Source organism: Gymnoscopelus braueri, assembly GCF_963280865.1.
Source record: "Gymnoscopelus braueri genome assembly, chromosome: 1".
Taxonomy (NCBI): domain Eukaryota; kingdom Metazoa; phylum Chordata; class Actinopteri; order Myctophiformes; family Myctophidae; genus Gymnoscopelus; species Gymnoscopelus braueri.
The window spans coordinates 25471021-25484285 of record NC_137603.1 but is presented as its reverse complement, the minus strand read 5'-3'; the positions used below and the strand labels follow the sequence as shown (position 1 = coordinate 25484285).

The 13265-nt window shown below is 45.0% G+C and overlaps 1 protein-coding gene across 1 annotated transcript in view; it reads left to right on the top strand.

The window, feature by feature from the left end:
• Positions 1–1471: 1471 nt before the first annotated feature.
• The window catches only part of igdcc3 (immunoglobulin superfamily, DCC subclass, member 3), a gene marked incomplete at both ends in the record, with an annotated part of 54699 nt that continues 42905 nt past the window's right edge, over positions 1472–13265 (top strand). The window contains 2 exons of the mRNA XM_080432485.1: positions 1472–1502; positions 2152–2457. Of these exons, the coding sequence (XP_080288611.1) occupies positions 1472–1502; positions 2152–2457 (337 nt within the window). The remainder of the gene's footprint in view (positions 1503–2151; positions 2458–13265) is intronic.

Genomic DNA, 13265 nt, shown 5'->3' with positions numbered 1-13265 from the left:
ATGTCTCTTTGGTCCTATGGAGAGAGAGAGAGAGAGAGAGAGAGAGAGATAGAGAGAGAGACATAAAGGAAGAAGAAAGAGCGGAGGGGAGAGGTATGGGAATATGTCTCTCCCTCAGTGTTCATTATGTGATCCTCATGGACGAACATGTCAATGCATTCCTCGTATGCACCTAAGGGGGAGTATTTCTGGGACTCGGAATTTGAGGGATGACGCCGGAGGTTCTCTGTTTTGACCCCTGTGCTGCTGCGGCCCCCCAGCCCCCCCCTCCCCCCTCCAGATTCCAGGGCCCGGGGCAGAGGCTGGTAGTGCTTTAGTCCATCAGCGGCTGAAACGTGATACCTGGAGAGCCTGCTAAGCTCCTCTTTTATGGTACCAAGTCAGGTCAGCCTGTTTACATCCTTTATTTATTGTTCTCCCTCAGCCCCCCTTCTTTGCCCCAAGACACCGCAACCACTAAAATCCTCACACAGTTGTGAACTAGTGGGCATATATAACTAACAACAGACATTATTTTTGTTAGGGCCCCGGTGTAGTAGTCACAGAACTTTGGTGTGTGCGTGCGTGCGTGCGTGCGTGCGTGCGTGCGTGCGTGCGTGCGTGCGTGCGTGCGTGCGTGCGTGCGTGCGTGCGTGCGTGTGTGTGAGAGATATGGAAAGAGAGCACAAGTGCAAGGGAGTTAAATACGTGCTTCTGTTTTACTGCTTTCCCCTTTAGTCTTACTTGTGGACTTGACCAGGTAGACAATTAACCTCATTGCCAGGTTCAGCCTGAGTGGAAATACAGATATAGCTGAGTGACTACTAGCCACAGTGAGATTACACATTGACCCACTGCTGTGCCCCCACTCCCACACACACTCTTCTCTCTCTGCCTCTTTCACTGAATCTGTCCAGAGAGTGACAGATAGGAGAGGATTTGGTATGGAGGGTATCCTGTCTTCAAGTCAGCTTTGATGCGTGATATTCTGTGCCTCAGCTCGGCTCAAATGTCAGCAGGTCAGCGGGAGAGGAACAGGGTCCTCCCCTAATGTCGCCGCTGGTGAAAGATGAAAAACACCAGTGGCTCGAGGCACACGGAAACTGGTGACGGAGTTAAAATCTCCCTCCTACTGCCTAGAAACCTAACTGCTCACTCCTTAAAAATGGATACAGCTTGGTTGTTTTATTTATTTACTTTTGATTGCTTCAGGTTATAATATTATCGAAAAGCACCGCCAGAAATTCCAGCTGTATCAGTGGCAGTAGAAGGATGCTTCAAGGAGAATCACGTAATCACTATGTTTCTACTCCCTGCTTTGATGGCTGACCTTGCGGGTGATTACAGTGTGAGGACACGTCTCAAAGTGCCCAGCAGGGAGTGCAATGTGCCATAATGGGAGAATGAGTGGGGCTTTCAGTTGTCATCTCCAAACAGATTGACAGCATAGTCGCTGCATGGTACATGCTGGCAATAGAAACTGACGGGTAATATGGGGGTATCTGTGAAGGAACTCTCGAAAGGTTGGTTTGCTTGTAACCGAACCTTGCTATTGAGAGATATTCTATAATCCATTGTGTTCTATTCGTATTATAAAGTTGCTGGACCATACAAGTGTGTGTGTGTGTGTGTGTGTGTGTGTGTGTGTGTGTGTGTGTGTGTGTGTGTGTGTGTGTGTGTGTGTGTGTGTGTGTGTGTGTGTGTGTGTGTGTGTGTGTGTGTGTGTGTGTGTGTGTGTGTGTGTGTGTGTGTGTGTGTGTGTGTGTGTGCGCGCGGGTAGTAGCTCCAAAGGTCTTTCTGACTGTTTTGAGTCTATCAGTGACACAAACGTTTTGCAGTTCATATAAAAATATTGATTAAAAATATATCGTGGCTAACGATGTACTGTAGGAATGTACTGGGCTTGATGCAGGTACAGTAAGTACTTGCACAATAAAATGTTAATTGGCGTCTATAATGGCAATATGCTGTAAAAATGTTATCACGTACCTAGCATTTATTTGCCCTGGGTGAGGGTAAAAAAGCACAGCGAAGCAAACCGTTATCATCAATAGGGCTGATGCAGCTGTAGCTGACCAATCAACACAAGGTAAAGTGCCACAGCATGCTGAACTGTACTGTACTGTACTGTACATTTAACGTATGTGTGTGTGTGTGTGTGTGTATCTCCAGGTGTAACATGTGAAACAGAGCTCTCCTTCACCTTGGAGCCCAGTGACATCATTGCAGTACAGGAGCAGCCTCTCATGCTCCACTGTCAGGTGGACGGCATCCCTCCAATCACCACGCAGTGGAGGCGGAACGGCCTGCTTCTGACTCAGGACCAACATCACACCACCTTCATCAACGGCTCGCACCTCATTGGTCACTTCCAAAGGACCAAACCCGATGGCTCGTCTGATGAGGGGGACTATGAGTGCATGGCTCAAAGTTCCTTTGGCCTCCTGGTGAGCCGCAAGGCCCGCGTTCAGGCAGCCAGTAAGTGTCTTATTTCTCGATGTGGTCAAGCATTGTGTTTTTTTCCTCAGGGGGCATGAAAATGCTGTGAAAGGCTTGATAACAGCTGTGCTGCAGTTTGAACACTTTTAAGCCTAGCTCAGACCAAAGATTTGCGATGAGACGAGACCGCTTTAAGTCCAAATTATACCTCATCATACGACGGTGTCGCAAGCGAAAAATAGCCAATCTGCAAGCTCACAACGCGTTGTGAATGTGACACGCTGTGAGCTTGTAGATCTGCTATTTTCGGTGTGCAACACCGTCGTATGACGGAGCATAAATGAAGCATCACAACTTTACTGAGAAAAATCACAGCATTTCACTCTTTGTGTGTGATGCAGTTGTTGCACATCTACAGCGCTGCTTAGCAATGTACTGTAAGTCTTTGGCACTCTCTGGAGTTTAGCATTAGCAAGCCTCCATGCTGAGGGTCTTCAGTATGCTTTGTGGGAAAAGCAATAAGCTTGAAGCCCCCCCCCGGCAGCCCACTCACTCACTGGTGGAGGCACCAAAGATCAATTTTCTGTGGTTCTACCCACAAAGCTCTTATTTGAATTCCCTTTAATTCCCTATCGAGTTATCAGCCCTGCTGCCATGGTTCGTGCAGAACATGCTTAAATCTGTTGGCTTGAGTGAAGAAAGCCAAGGTTATAAGAAACAACTATCTGTCTGTCTGTCTGTCTGTCTGTCTGTCTGTCTGTCTGTCTGTCTGTCTGTCTGTCTGTCTGTCTGTCCGTCCGTCCCTATGTTGCTATTTCTCTCCCTTTTCTCCGCTTCTGTCTTACACATGCATGACTCCACTTAAATGTGCACAGAGCGAACACCGAACCAGACATTGTCCGGTGGACAATGTCTGGTTTGGTGTGATGCTGAGATGTTACAGCAGAGCTCTGTACAGAGTTAAGGGTTTCTGAAGCCCCTCCTGTCATATGTTTGGTAACAAAGAGATGGACAAAGCCTGGTAGAAGCCTGTTGATTCCTGGCCTGTGCGTAGACAGCATACCGCTGTGCTGTTGTGGCCATGTGGCTTTTCTGCTCAGTGGGGTATGGAGGTTACTAGGAGCGTCTTGATGGCCAAAGGGAAAAGTCACTCCTGCTACCTCGCTGGCTCTGTCCAACACACAAAACCTTTAAGACCTCCCTAAACAGCCTTTCTCTCAAAGATCACACCGTAGACTCCATTTTAAATCCTCTCTCGTTCTATAACAAGGGAAAGTCCTGAATGAGGATCTTGCATGAATTCTTATTGAATACTTGTTGCAAGTGGCTGTGGGAGATGTAGTTGCTGGTAGAATTCAATCCCTTCATTGACAGATTGCTCTCCATCACCTTTTTATCCCTCTGGTAGCTTTTCTGTTACATTGACTTGCATGTGATTGTGTGGCTATGGTGTAGCAACCCAAAATGAGAAATACACAGAATCAGAAACAATTTAAAGGTAGTGTAAGTGATATATTTTGTTGAAAACAAAAAATAAGTTTTCTCCCATTGATGAATGTAACCTGGAAGCCATAGGGATGTGGGTCTGTTTGCAATGTGCAGACAACTACAGCTCAAGTTCAAGGAAACCTCCCCATACACACCCGCGCACGCACACACGCACGCACGCACGCACGCACGCACACACCTCTACCATTTCTCTTTGACTCATATTGATTAGAGAGGGACTGAACTAGGATTACCAAAGGTTACATTCTGACCTCTGGCCTCTGACCTTTTTGAGTGGTTGAGGGTCTCTAGGAGGGGTGCACACTGAGTGTAGTCTTTCCTCTGATTAAACTATCTCCTCTCCAGCAGTAGTGGACAGTAACTAAGTACATGTACTTGAGTAGGCCTACTGTACTTTTTTTCCCACAATTTATTTATTTTTGCAAGCTCATGACTTTCACTTCGCTATATTTCAAATAGAAATATTGTACGTTTGACTCCACTACATTTCAAGGAAGGGACCCAAACTTACAAAAATGTGTTGTGAATTAACCACTTTCTTTTCCTTTTTGACATTTTTGGGGAAATGTTCTAAATTTCAATACAGCAGTGCATTGATATTAACAATAAAATGTACCTTGTAAATTGTACTTTTGAATACTTAGAGTATTTACTAGTATTTATGTATTCACTGCTCTCCAGTGAAGCTTTACGACTATCAAGACAGCGAAAAGCTGTTTCCTTGCAAACTCACCCCCCAGAGACCCTTCAAAGGGATTATAATTCTAAGAAATGAACTTCCCACAGCGTAAAATGCTCCTTGTATTGGCCCTCGTTGCATACTTATATCTGCAGTGGTTTGGGATAATTGCCGTAAGGGAGTAATGTTCTAATTGGTTTATGCTGCAACTTTGACCATTTCTTTGAGGTCCATTTTATTTTCTGTCACGCAGGGGAAAAAAGCCCCAGGGCTTTTAAAGTCAAATCAATGGGTCTTTGATAGCACCTACAGACGTGCTGCTTGACATCTAGCCTGATCTTGGAATCATTACAAATCACTAGGGTCTTGTGCTTTCCACATTAGGGCAATGTATTACACGAAGCAAAATCCATATTTCCCCTTTTTTCCAAGGCCAAATGGATATTTTTTAATGTGTGTCTGGGTGTTTATGGAGGAGGGTGGGGTGGGGTGGGGTGGGTGTCCCTTCTCAGTGAGGGACAGTGATAAGACGATAGATTGAGATGAGAGATGGCTGTCACCAGGCTCAGGCTGTGTATCGTATACCAGGCGTACAGAACCTCAAACTCCAGCTTTGCTCCAGCAAATTGTCCAGTGCGGTATAGTCTCTACCCGTAGTCCAAGCTTTAATCCACGAGGCTCTTATGTCTTAGGTCTTTGACACGAGGTCTCAGAGTTGGATTCCAACCAAGAGGGATTTGAAACATCTAAGCTCCCTTTCATCCCTTTCGGGCCCACTGATAGGGTGTAGAGTTTTCCATTTTGGACCTAAGCAACATCTTTTCTTCTTCTCCTTTCAGAGCGCTGGTAAAGAACTGTTGCCCAGTGTTATAGCCTGATGAGGATCAGAGACTATTATTTGTTTCTTTTTTCAGTTTGTGTGTTAAGACTCATGGTCCGTTTGTTCTGCATGGTTTTGAGGGTTTTTTTGTGCAATATTTGCACCTCCCCTCCAACAGAACTCTGACTAGTGCCACTGTCATACAATGGGTGGTGTGATTAACGTTACTGCAGCCTCTTTATTGCCCCCCCACACACACACACACACATACACTGGACAAAGCCCCCCACCAACTCATCCTGCAACACCGCCTCCCTCTATAAATTTCACTTCTTATTTGCTTGACGACCATTTGTGTGAGTTCACGGTTGGGGGGCCGCTGTAGGAGGGGCCCTCATCGCCCCTCCAATTCGTCTATCGGTCCAGGAAGCCCTGTTTTGTTCATAACGTTATCTCTTTGATGGTCACTCTCTCTTTCTCTCTCTCACTCTCACTCATACGCTCTCTCTCTCTCTTTGACCATATCTCTCACTCGCTCTCTCTTTCTCTCTCTCTCTGTCTTTGACCGTCTCTCTCTCTCTCTCTCTCTCTCGCTCTCTCGCTCTCTCGCTCTCTCTCTCTCTCTCTCTCTCTCAGTTCCTCATTAGCTTAGACTCAGGAAGCTTTTCATCATTTGGATGAATGACAGCCTGGTACAGTGGACCCTTCCCCCAGCGCACACCCCTGTCACCAGGCAACACATCACAAAAAGCCCCCTGTTACAAAATAGGTTTTCAGGATCAATCGAAATGACCTGCTTTTTCTCCGGCATTAATTGGAAAGAGTTTAGGCTTTGTTAAGGCGTAATTTATTTTTCCTCAGTCCCATTCATCTCGGCACGACTGTAATTGACCTCAGGAAGCACTGGAAAAGATTTGGAGACACAGTATGAAGTGTCTCGCTCAGAAAAGGGACAGCAGGAGCAAACAAAACAAAGTGGAGAATAGAAAACGCGATAAACAAAACAAATAGCGTACATTATACACATTATGTGTTTGTACATCCTGTCTTTTTATGACTGGATGGGCGACTATCCAGCACCTTTCTTATGCACAGGAGATTGTCACGGCGAATTGTAGTCCTTTTGTAACGGCGGGCCGCTGAATTAGACTTTAAAGCAAAGGAAGATTCCAGGGGGCTGTCAGAGATGAAAGACAAGCAGACAGAGGATGACTGTAAAACGTGTTGCAGATCCTACCGTGGGCTGTCATTTGTGTGTGAACTTAACTGCAGCTCCGCTCGAGTGTATTTGTAAATAGGGCTGACATGTCACCCAGACAGCAGTAAACAACAACACACACACACACACACACACACACACACACACACACACACACACACACACACACACACACACACACACACACACACACACACACACACACACACACACACACACACACACACACACACACACACACACACACACACAGTCTGATGGAAAAGCTACATATATGAGAGGTAACATACAGAAAAAAAAGAAGAAAAAAAAGAGTGGCCACTGGCAGGTATTCAGACTGCAGAGAGCGTGAGTGATTTATGAGGAGCTGTGTGTGTGTGTGTGTGTGCCTGTGTGCGTGCGTGCGTGCGTGTGTGTGCGCGTGTGTGTGTGTGTGCGTGTGTTTGCTTGGAGGGATGATGGAGACTCTCCATCACCCTCCCACCTTCCTAGCCCCCACCCCGCTCCAGACCTCCTGACTGGCTGAATGCCGAAGCGCCATCCCCACGAATCCCTCCAGCTCCCTTTGTCTGTGTGCCAAGACCCGCCCCTCACCCGACACACACACACACACACACACACACACACACACACACACACACACACACACACACACACACACACACACACACACACACACACACACTCTCTCTCTCTCAACCAGCTTACGGGTGATTTATACTTATCTGCACGCCGGTGTTGAGCACTGAAATAACAGATCTACAAGCTCCCAATGTGCCGCTGCGCAACGCGTTTTGAGCTTGTAGATCTGCTATTTTAAGTGCGCCGCAAGGCGCACAATCAAGTACAACTCGAGCTTTACCCCAGGCCTTTGAAGCCACTCAGTGCATCCCACTGTCATAGATTAGCCAGTGCTGATTGCACAAACTGTAGGCTTATTGTTTTAACATTTGAACTCTAATTGCTCGTTAGTTTCGTTTTTTCAACCTATACTTCTGTTCAGTTACACATCAAGCATTCAAACTTTGCTACCATACTGTAGATTAACTTACGGTTCTGTGATTTTAGACCACAAAGGAGATAGGATAATCACATCGCCATTCGTCTCTCTCTAAGCCGTCAGGCTAATCAAACGGTTAGTGATTTCCTCAGCGTTTGTGGGCCGGTATGTGGGCTGATATTAAACTGGATTACATTTGAAGTAGCTAATATGCGTCCTCTCCTGCTGTGTGGTCAGTGCCCCTCCGAGACGGAGGGGCAGCAAGAGAGGAAAGGAGGAAGAAAGGGATATTTTCCCTTCACTGAATAGGTGGGTGGAAAAGATGAGAGCTTTGACCTCTGCTGTGTAATTACAAAACAGAGAGAGACCCGGCTGACTCTAGCTACACCTGCAGATGTGATACTAAGCATGCTAATGCCCCACTTACAGTATGTTTATTATTCATAATGGCTAACTTGATTTGTTGGCTTGTTTTGGAATGATGGCTGGCTTTTTGTTATTGGTTTGACGCAGACTGTATTCCTTTGTATGCTTCACCGCTGTCATCTCAGCCAGTAGTACAGTATAGAAACAGAATCTCTGTGTCTCTCTTATCCTCTCCCTCATAATCTCTCTCTCTCTCTCTCTCTCTCTCCCTCTCTCCCTCTCTCCTCTCTCCTCTCTCCTCTCTCCTCTCTCCTCTCTCTCTCTCTCTCTCTCTCCCTCTCTCCCCCCCCATGCCTATCCAGTAGCTGTTTGTCTTCCTCTGTGGATTGAGTTGCTTTGTGTCAGCGAGCCAAGCAAACAGGCATGCTAAATGTGCTTCATGAAAACACTCGGGGCATTTGCATTAACAAATGCTCGAGCTCAGCCTGGAGTCTCCCATGGGAAATGAGAAGCGTGAATTTTTCCATTATTTCTAGTGGATGACACATCATTGGCCTCGAAGCCTGCGGAAATTCACCCAGGTGTCCCTCAGTACTACTATCCTGTCACTACTCTGCATGGTATTTGTTTATTTCACGGCTGTATACCGCTGCTGTCGGTTGGAAACCTTGCATGTCCAAAACCGTTTCTTTTTTTTATGATTATTTAAAAAATAAATGGTGAAAATAGCCGATCTGCATGCTCAACAACGCCGCGTTGTGAGCTTGTAGATCGGCTACTTTCAGTACTTTTGTGTGCCACTCTTGTATGATGAAGAAGGGCATTAATTGACAAAATAAATAACATACAAAGTTGAAATATGGAGATACAAGGTTTCTGCCCCGACAGCAAAGATATGGCAGGGGGCTGTGGCTTGGTGAGATATGGTATAGATTTGTTGTGTTATTGACAGTCTGCAGCAAGGTAATTACACCTTCACTATTAGCTAGATTTACCTTCAACCTATGCGAATTGGATTTACATTTGAATTAGAATGTTCAGTCTAATTGACATGACATTCAGTTTCAGATGGTTTGGGGCGGTCCTTTGGTTGTGTTCGGTTCAAAACAGAACACAACCAGATACATTTTGAGAGATAAAAAAGGCATTCGCAATAATGTGAAGAATAGTGTAAAACTGCTTTATTCTTCCATTCACCTCCTGTATCTGTGTCATTTTAGATTTTAGCTATATATATATAGCAACATAAGTTTTTCAGAAAACTCTCAGGATTTAGAACAGTGGTTCTCAAAAATAGCAGATGTACAAGCTCACAGCGCGTCACTTCGTGCCGTGCTGTGAGCTTCAGTACATCTGCTATTTTTGAACATTTTTGAAAAATCTTGAAAGTGTTTGGAAGATTTTTTTTTAACACAAGTCTTCTCTTATGGGGGTCCCTGGCTTAAAACATTTTCAGAAGGGGGGGGGGGGTCCTCGGCCAAACACATATCAATTTGGGGGTCCTTGGCACGAAAAAGTTTGAGAACTACTGGTTTAGAAGGCATTTTAGAAACTGCCTCAGGTCTTAATGGGTAAAATAATTTGTGGGTGAAGTGGTTGAATGGTTAACCCATTAATACCGTGGAAGCATCTGTGTTATTTTAGCTTTTAAACACTTTAACCATTATTGTATACTTTGGCTATTCAAAAATAGCCGATATACAAGCTCATATGAGCTTGTAGATCTGCTATTTTAGAAAAATTGTTGTGCAAATCTTTGAATATATATATTTTTAAAGCGAACATTTGTAACTCAAATCTTTGCTTCTGGGGGTCCCTGGAAAAAAATATTTTACAAATGTTCGCTTTAAAAAATATATATATTCAAAGATCTGCACAAACTTTCAAGATTTAAAAAAAAATAGCAGATCTACAAGCTCATAGCGCGGCTACAAATGACAGAGATGCTTTCCCGGATTGAACGGGCTAAGTGTTTAAACAGTGGGTTCTATGCTGACAGGTCATGAGAATGCCATGTGAGTGCAGACTGTGCCGAGGCAGGCTGCTGCATAATATCTGCTCAGCTACTGTCTAGCACTGAATAAGCTCCCTTCTGCTCTAAAAATATCTGCCTGTGTAAACATGACTCGGTGATTCCAGCTGCCGTACAGAGAGAGAAATGAATATGGAAAATGCGAATGGCTTTATGTACGCTGCTTCACTGTGTGATGTTTTTGATCAAAAACATCACCCGAAAATAAGTCATTGAGACAATTTGACATCATTGACCATGCTGTCTTCTTCCTCCCCCCTCCTTTCTAAAGTGAGTTTTCAGCGTTTGGCCCCGCCTCAAAGCGCCTTCTAAAGCCTGATTCATACTTTGTCGTATGACAGTCACGACCTGTTGCCAGCTTGTAAGTCGGCCACTTGCAAGGCGCGACACTGTCGTGCGACAAAGCTTAAATTAGGCTGTCCAATAAAGATGCTCCCAGATCTGTTGAAACACTTGGCCCCTCTCTCGCTCTTTTAACCATATTTAACCTGGCGCCTCTATTTTGGACATGTCATTATAGGCGAACATGTTCAAAAATAACGAAAATGTGGCCCGGACGGACACACTGACAGCGTGTCGCGGGTTCGACTCCCGATCCCGACAACCTTTGCTGCGTGTCGCCCCCCCATCGCTCTCCCCATTTCCTGTCAGTCTACTGTTCCTATCAATAGAAGGCAGAAAAATCCCCAAAAAATATCTTATAAAAAAATGGGGAGGAAAATGCAATCTAGCAGATCACAAGCTTGTAGATCGGCTCATTCTGCCATGCGACACCATTTTACGACAAAGCACTGTATAAGATAAGGCTCAAGTGGTTAAAATCTGCTCACGCCCTCCCATGCCCATGCATGCTTCCCACTGTTGGCTGCCGTACACTGTTATGCACATGCGAAGGGGAGAGAGAGAGGGGGGGGGGGGGGGGTTGTTTATGGTTAGTGGATGCACATTACACAGCGGGTGCTCAAAATATTGAAAAACTCCAACAAACATTTCCTATATTCCTCCAGGGACACTGCCTTCATGCCAAGATTACTATTCACGAACAATAACTTACAATAACAAATGGACTTGTTGTATTTATGCGTTGTGCAGATCATTTTCATAACTTATACGATGATATTGGCGTTCCACTGCCGATTGATTTCCCCTTTCCATCCTTACTGGGTGCTGGAGGAGGGAAGAAGTTGGAAAGGTGCCAGTGACATCAATAACTGAGGAGACCCAACATCCAGGGTCTTATTTCACATCACAGCCTGTTACTGATGTCTGAACAGCTGCTTATGTGTCTGTGTCGCTCTCTGCCACCGTGTTCCCTCTCCACTCCCACTGCTCAATCCTTTCACACCAGTTGTCTTCTCTTTGTCTATGGAGAGATCCCGCTTAAACCCTATATACTTAGTCAACTGGACCTGAGTCGGCTCTGTACTTTTTTTTGCTGTCTACACCAAATCTCTGTGAGCTTGTAGATCGGCTATTTTCGGCTAATGTTACCCCCCAGAATACGGATGCTGGGATTCGAAGTGGCTAAATGGGCCATGACAGGGTGACACTGTCTTTACTCACATTCATCCAACCCGGCGTCAGCTCTCAGTCTATCTGCCCCACATGATGCCGGGGGGGGGGGTTGGGACTTTTTTAATGTTGGATTTATAAACCTTTAACATGTGTAATGCTTTGTGTTCATGAAGGATCTCTTAGTTATTTTCAGTTTATTTGATCATGCTAGACTTGATTAACGTTATCTTTAAGGTCTTTCTTGGGTGAAGTTCAAGTTTGCTTTAGAGCAGTGCAACCTTTTTTCCTTGGAGCCCCTCCTTCTTACATCTGACAAAAGCTGAGACCCCCCACAAACACACACACACACACACACACACACACACACACACACACACTGTTTTTTTCCCAAACATGTTAACCATTAAGCCCTATAGTACTTGTTGCATGATGAATAGTGAAAATAGCCCATCTACAAGTGATGCAACGCATTGTGAACTCGTAGGTTTGCTATTTTTGAAATGTTTTAAAAAATCTTGAGAAATGATTTTCGCAATTTTTCAAAAAATATGACCCAAAAAAAAAAGCAAGTTATGATTTTGTGGAACATGTTTGAAATTGTGGACTACCTTCAAACAGACAAGGCCTCACGTCCACCCAGTGATCTTTGGCGTCCCCCCAAGGGGGGGGGGGGGGGTGAGTCTGTTTGGTCCGGGACGCCCCCCAGGATGGGGAACACTGCTTTAATCAGAGCAAGTGTCCTCAACAGCGAGAGAGACCGTGTTTGTCTTTGTGTTTGTCTGTTTGTCTGTCAGTGGGTGAATAAATCAGGGTTGTGGATGACATGTGTGCGAGTGAGTCTGTTTGGCAAGGTGGGACTCTGTTAATGACGCCTTGTCTTGTTCTCCGGATGTCTGACGGACCACCCTAGCTTTTTTTTTCTCAAACAAACAAATGAAAGGGGGGCCTAAAATTCCTTCTGCCTGGTTTTAAGGCTCATGGGGGGAATTCCTGAGTAATAGAGGTCAAGGGTGAAAGGAGAGAGGGCAGAGGCCAAGGCCAAAGGCTAGACATGGGCGGACTGTTTCCAACTGCTGCAGTCTGGCTTCTACAATCTGCAGCACTGTTTCTCAACATCTGGTCCGGGGCCCGCCACGATCTCACCAGGGGTCCCTTATGGCAGTGAGACCCCACATGATTTTGGGGGGGTCCCCAGATGACAGTAAAGTGACAATTTAAGAACTTTAATACGTTTTTAATACCCAAAACAATAAAGAAAGAAAAGAAAAAAGACAATTAGTGCATCAAACGTTATCAACAAATTATACTATTAAAAACTGGTCAAACATTGGCCAAATTGTCAAATAATATAAGAAAGAGTCAACATTTTTTTAAACTAGAGTGTACAAATGGAACCTTTTTTTGGGACCCCCAAACTATTTAACTCTGAGAGTTACAGACCCGTAAAGGTTCATTTGGACCCCGTGGTAGCCCCTCTCCTGGGCTTCATGCAGTTCTATTTGCATGATGTATATATGCATGTAAATGCAGTGTACACGGCACATGTTTGTATTTTTTAATAAATGAACACTCAGGATTTTATATATGCCTTTGCACGTGTCTGTCAGTATGAATTATTTGCACGTTTTTCAGTAGCGTATACATCATTGGTTGTCAAAGTGGGGTCCTGGGGGGGTACCAAGGGGTCCCCAGCTAAATTTGTTCATA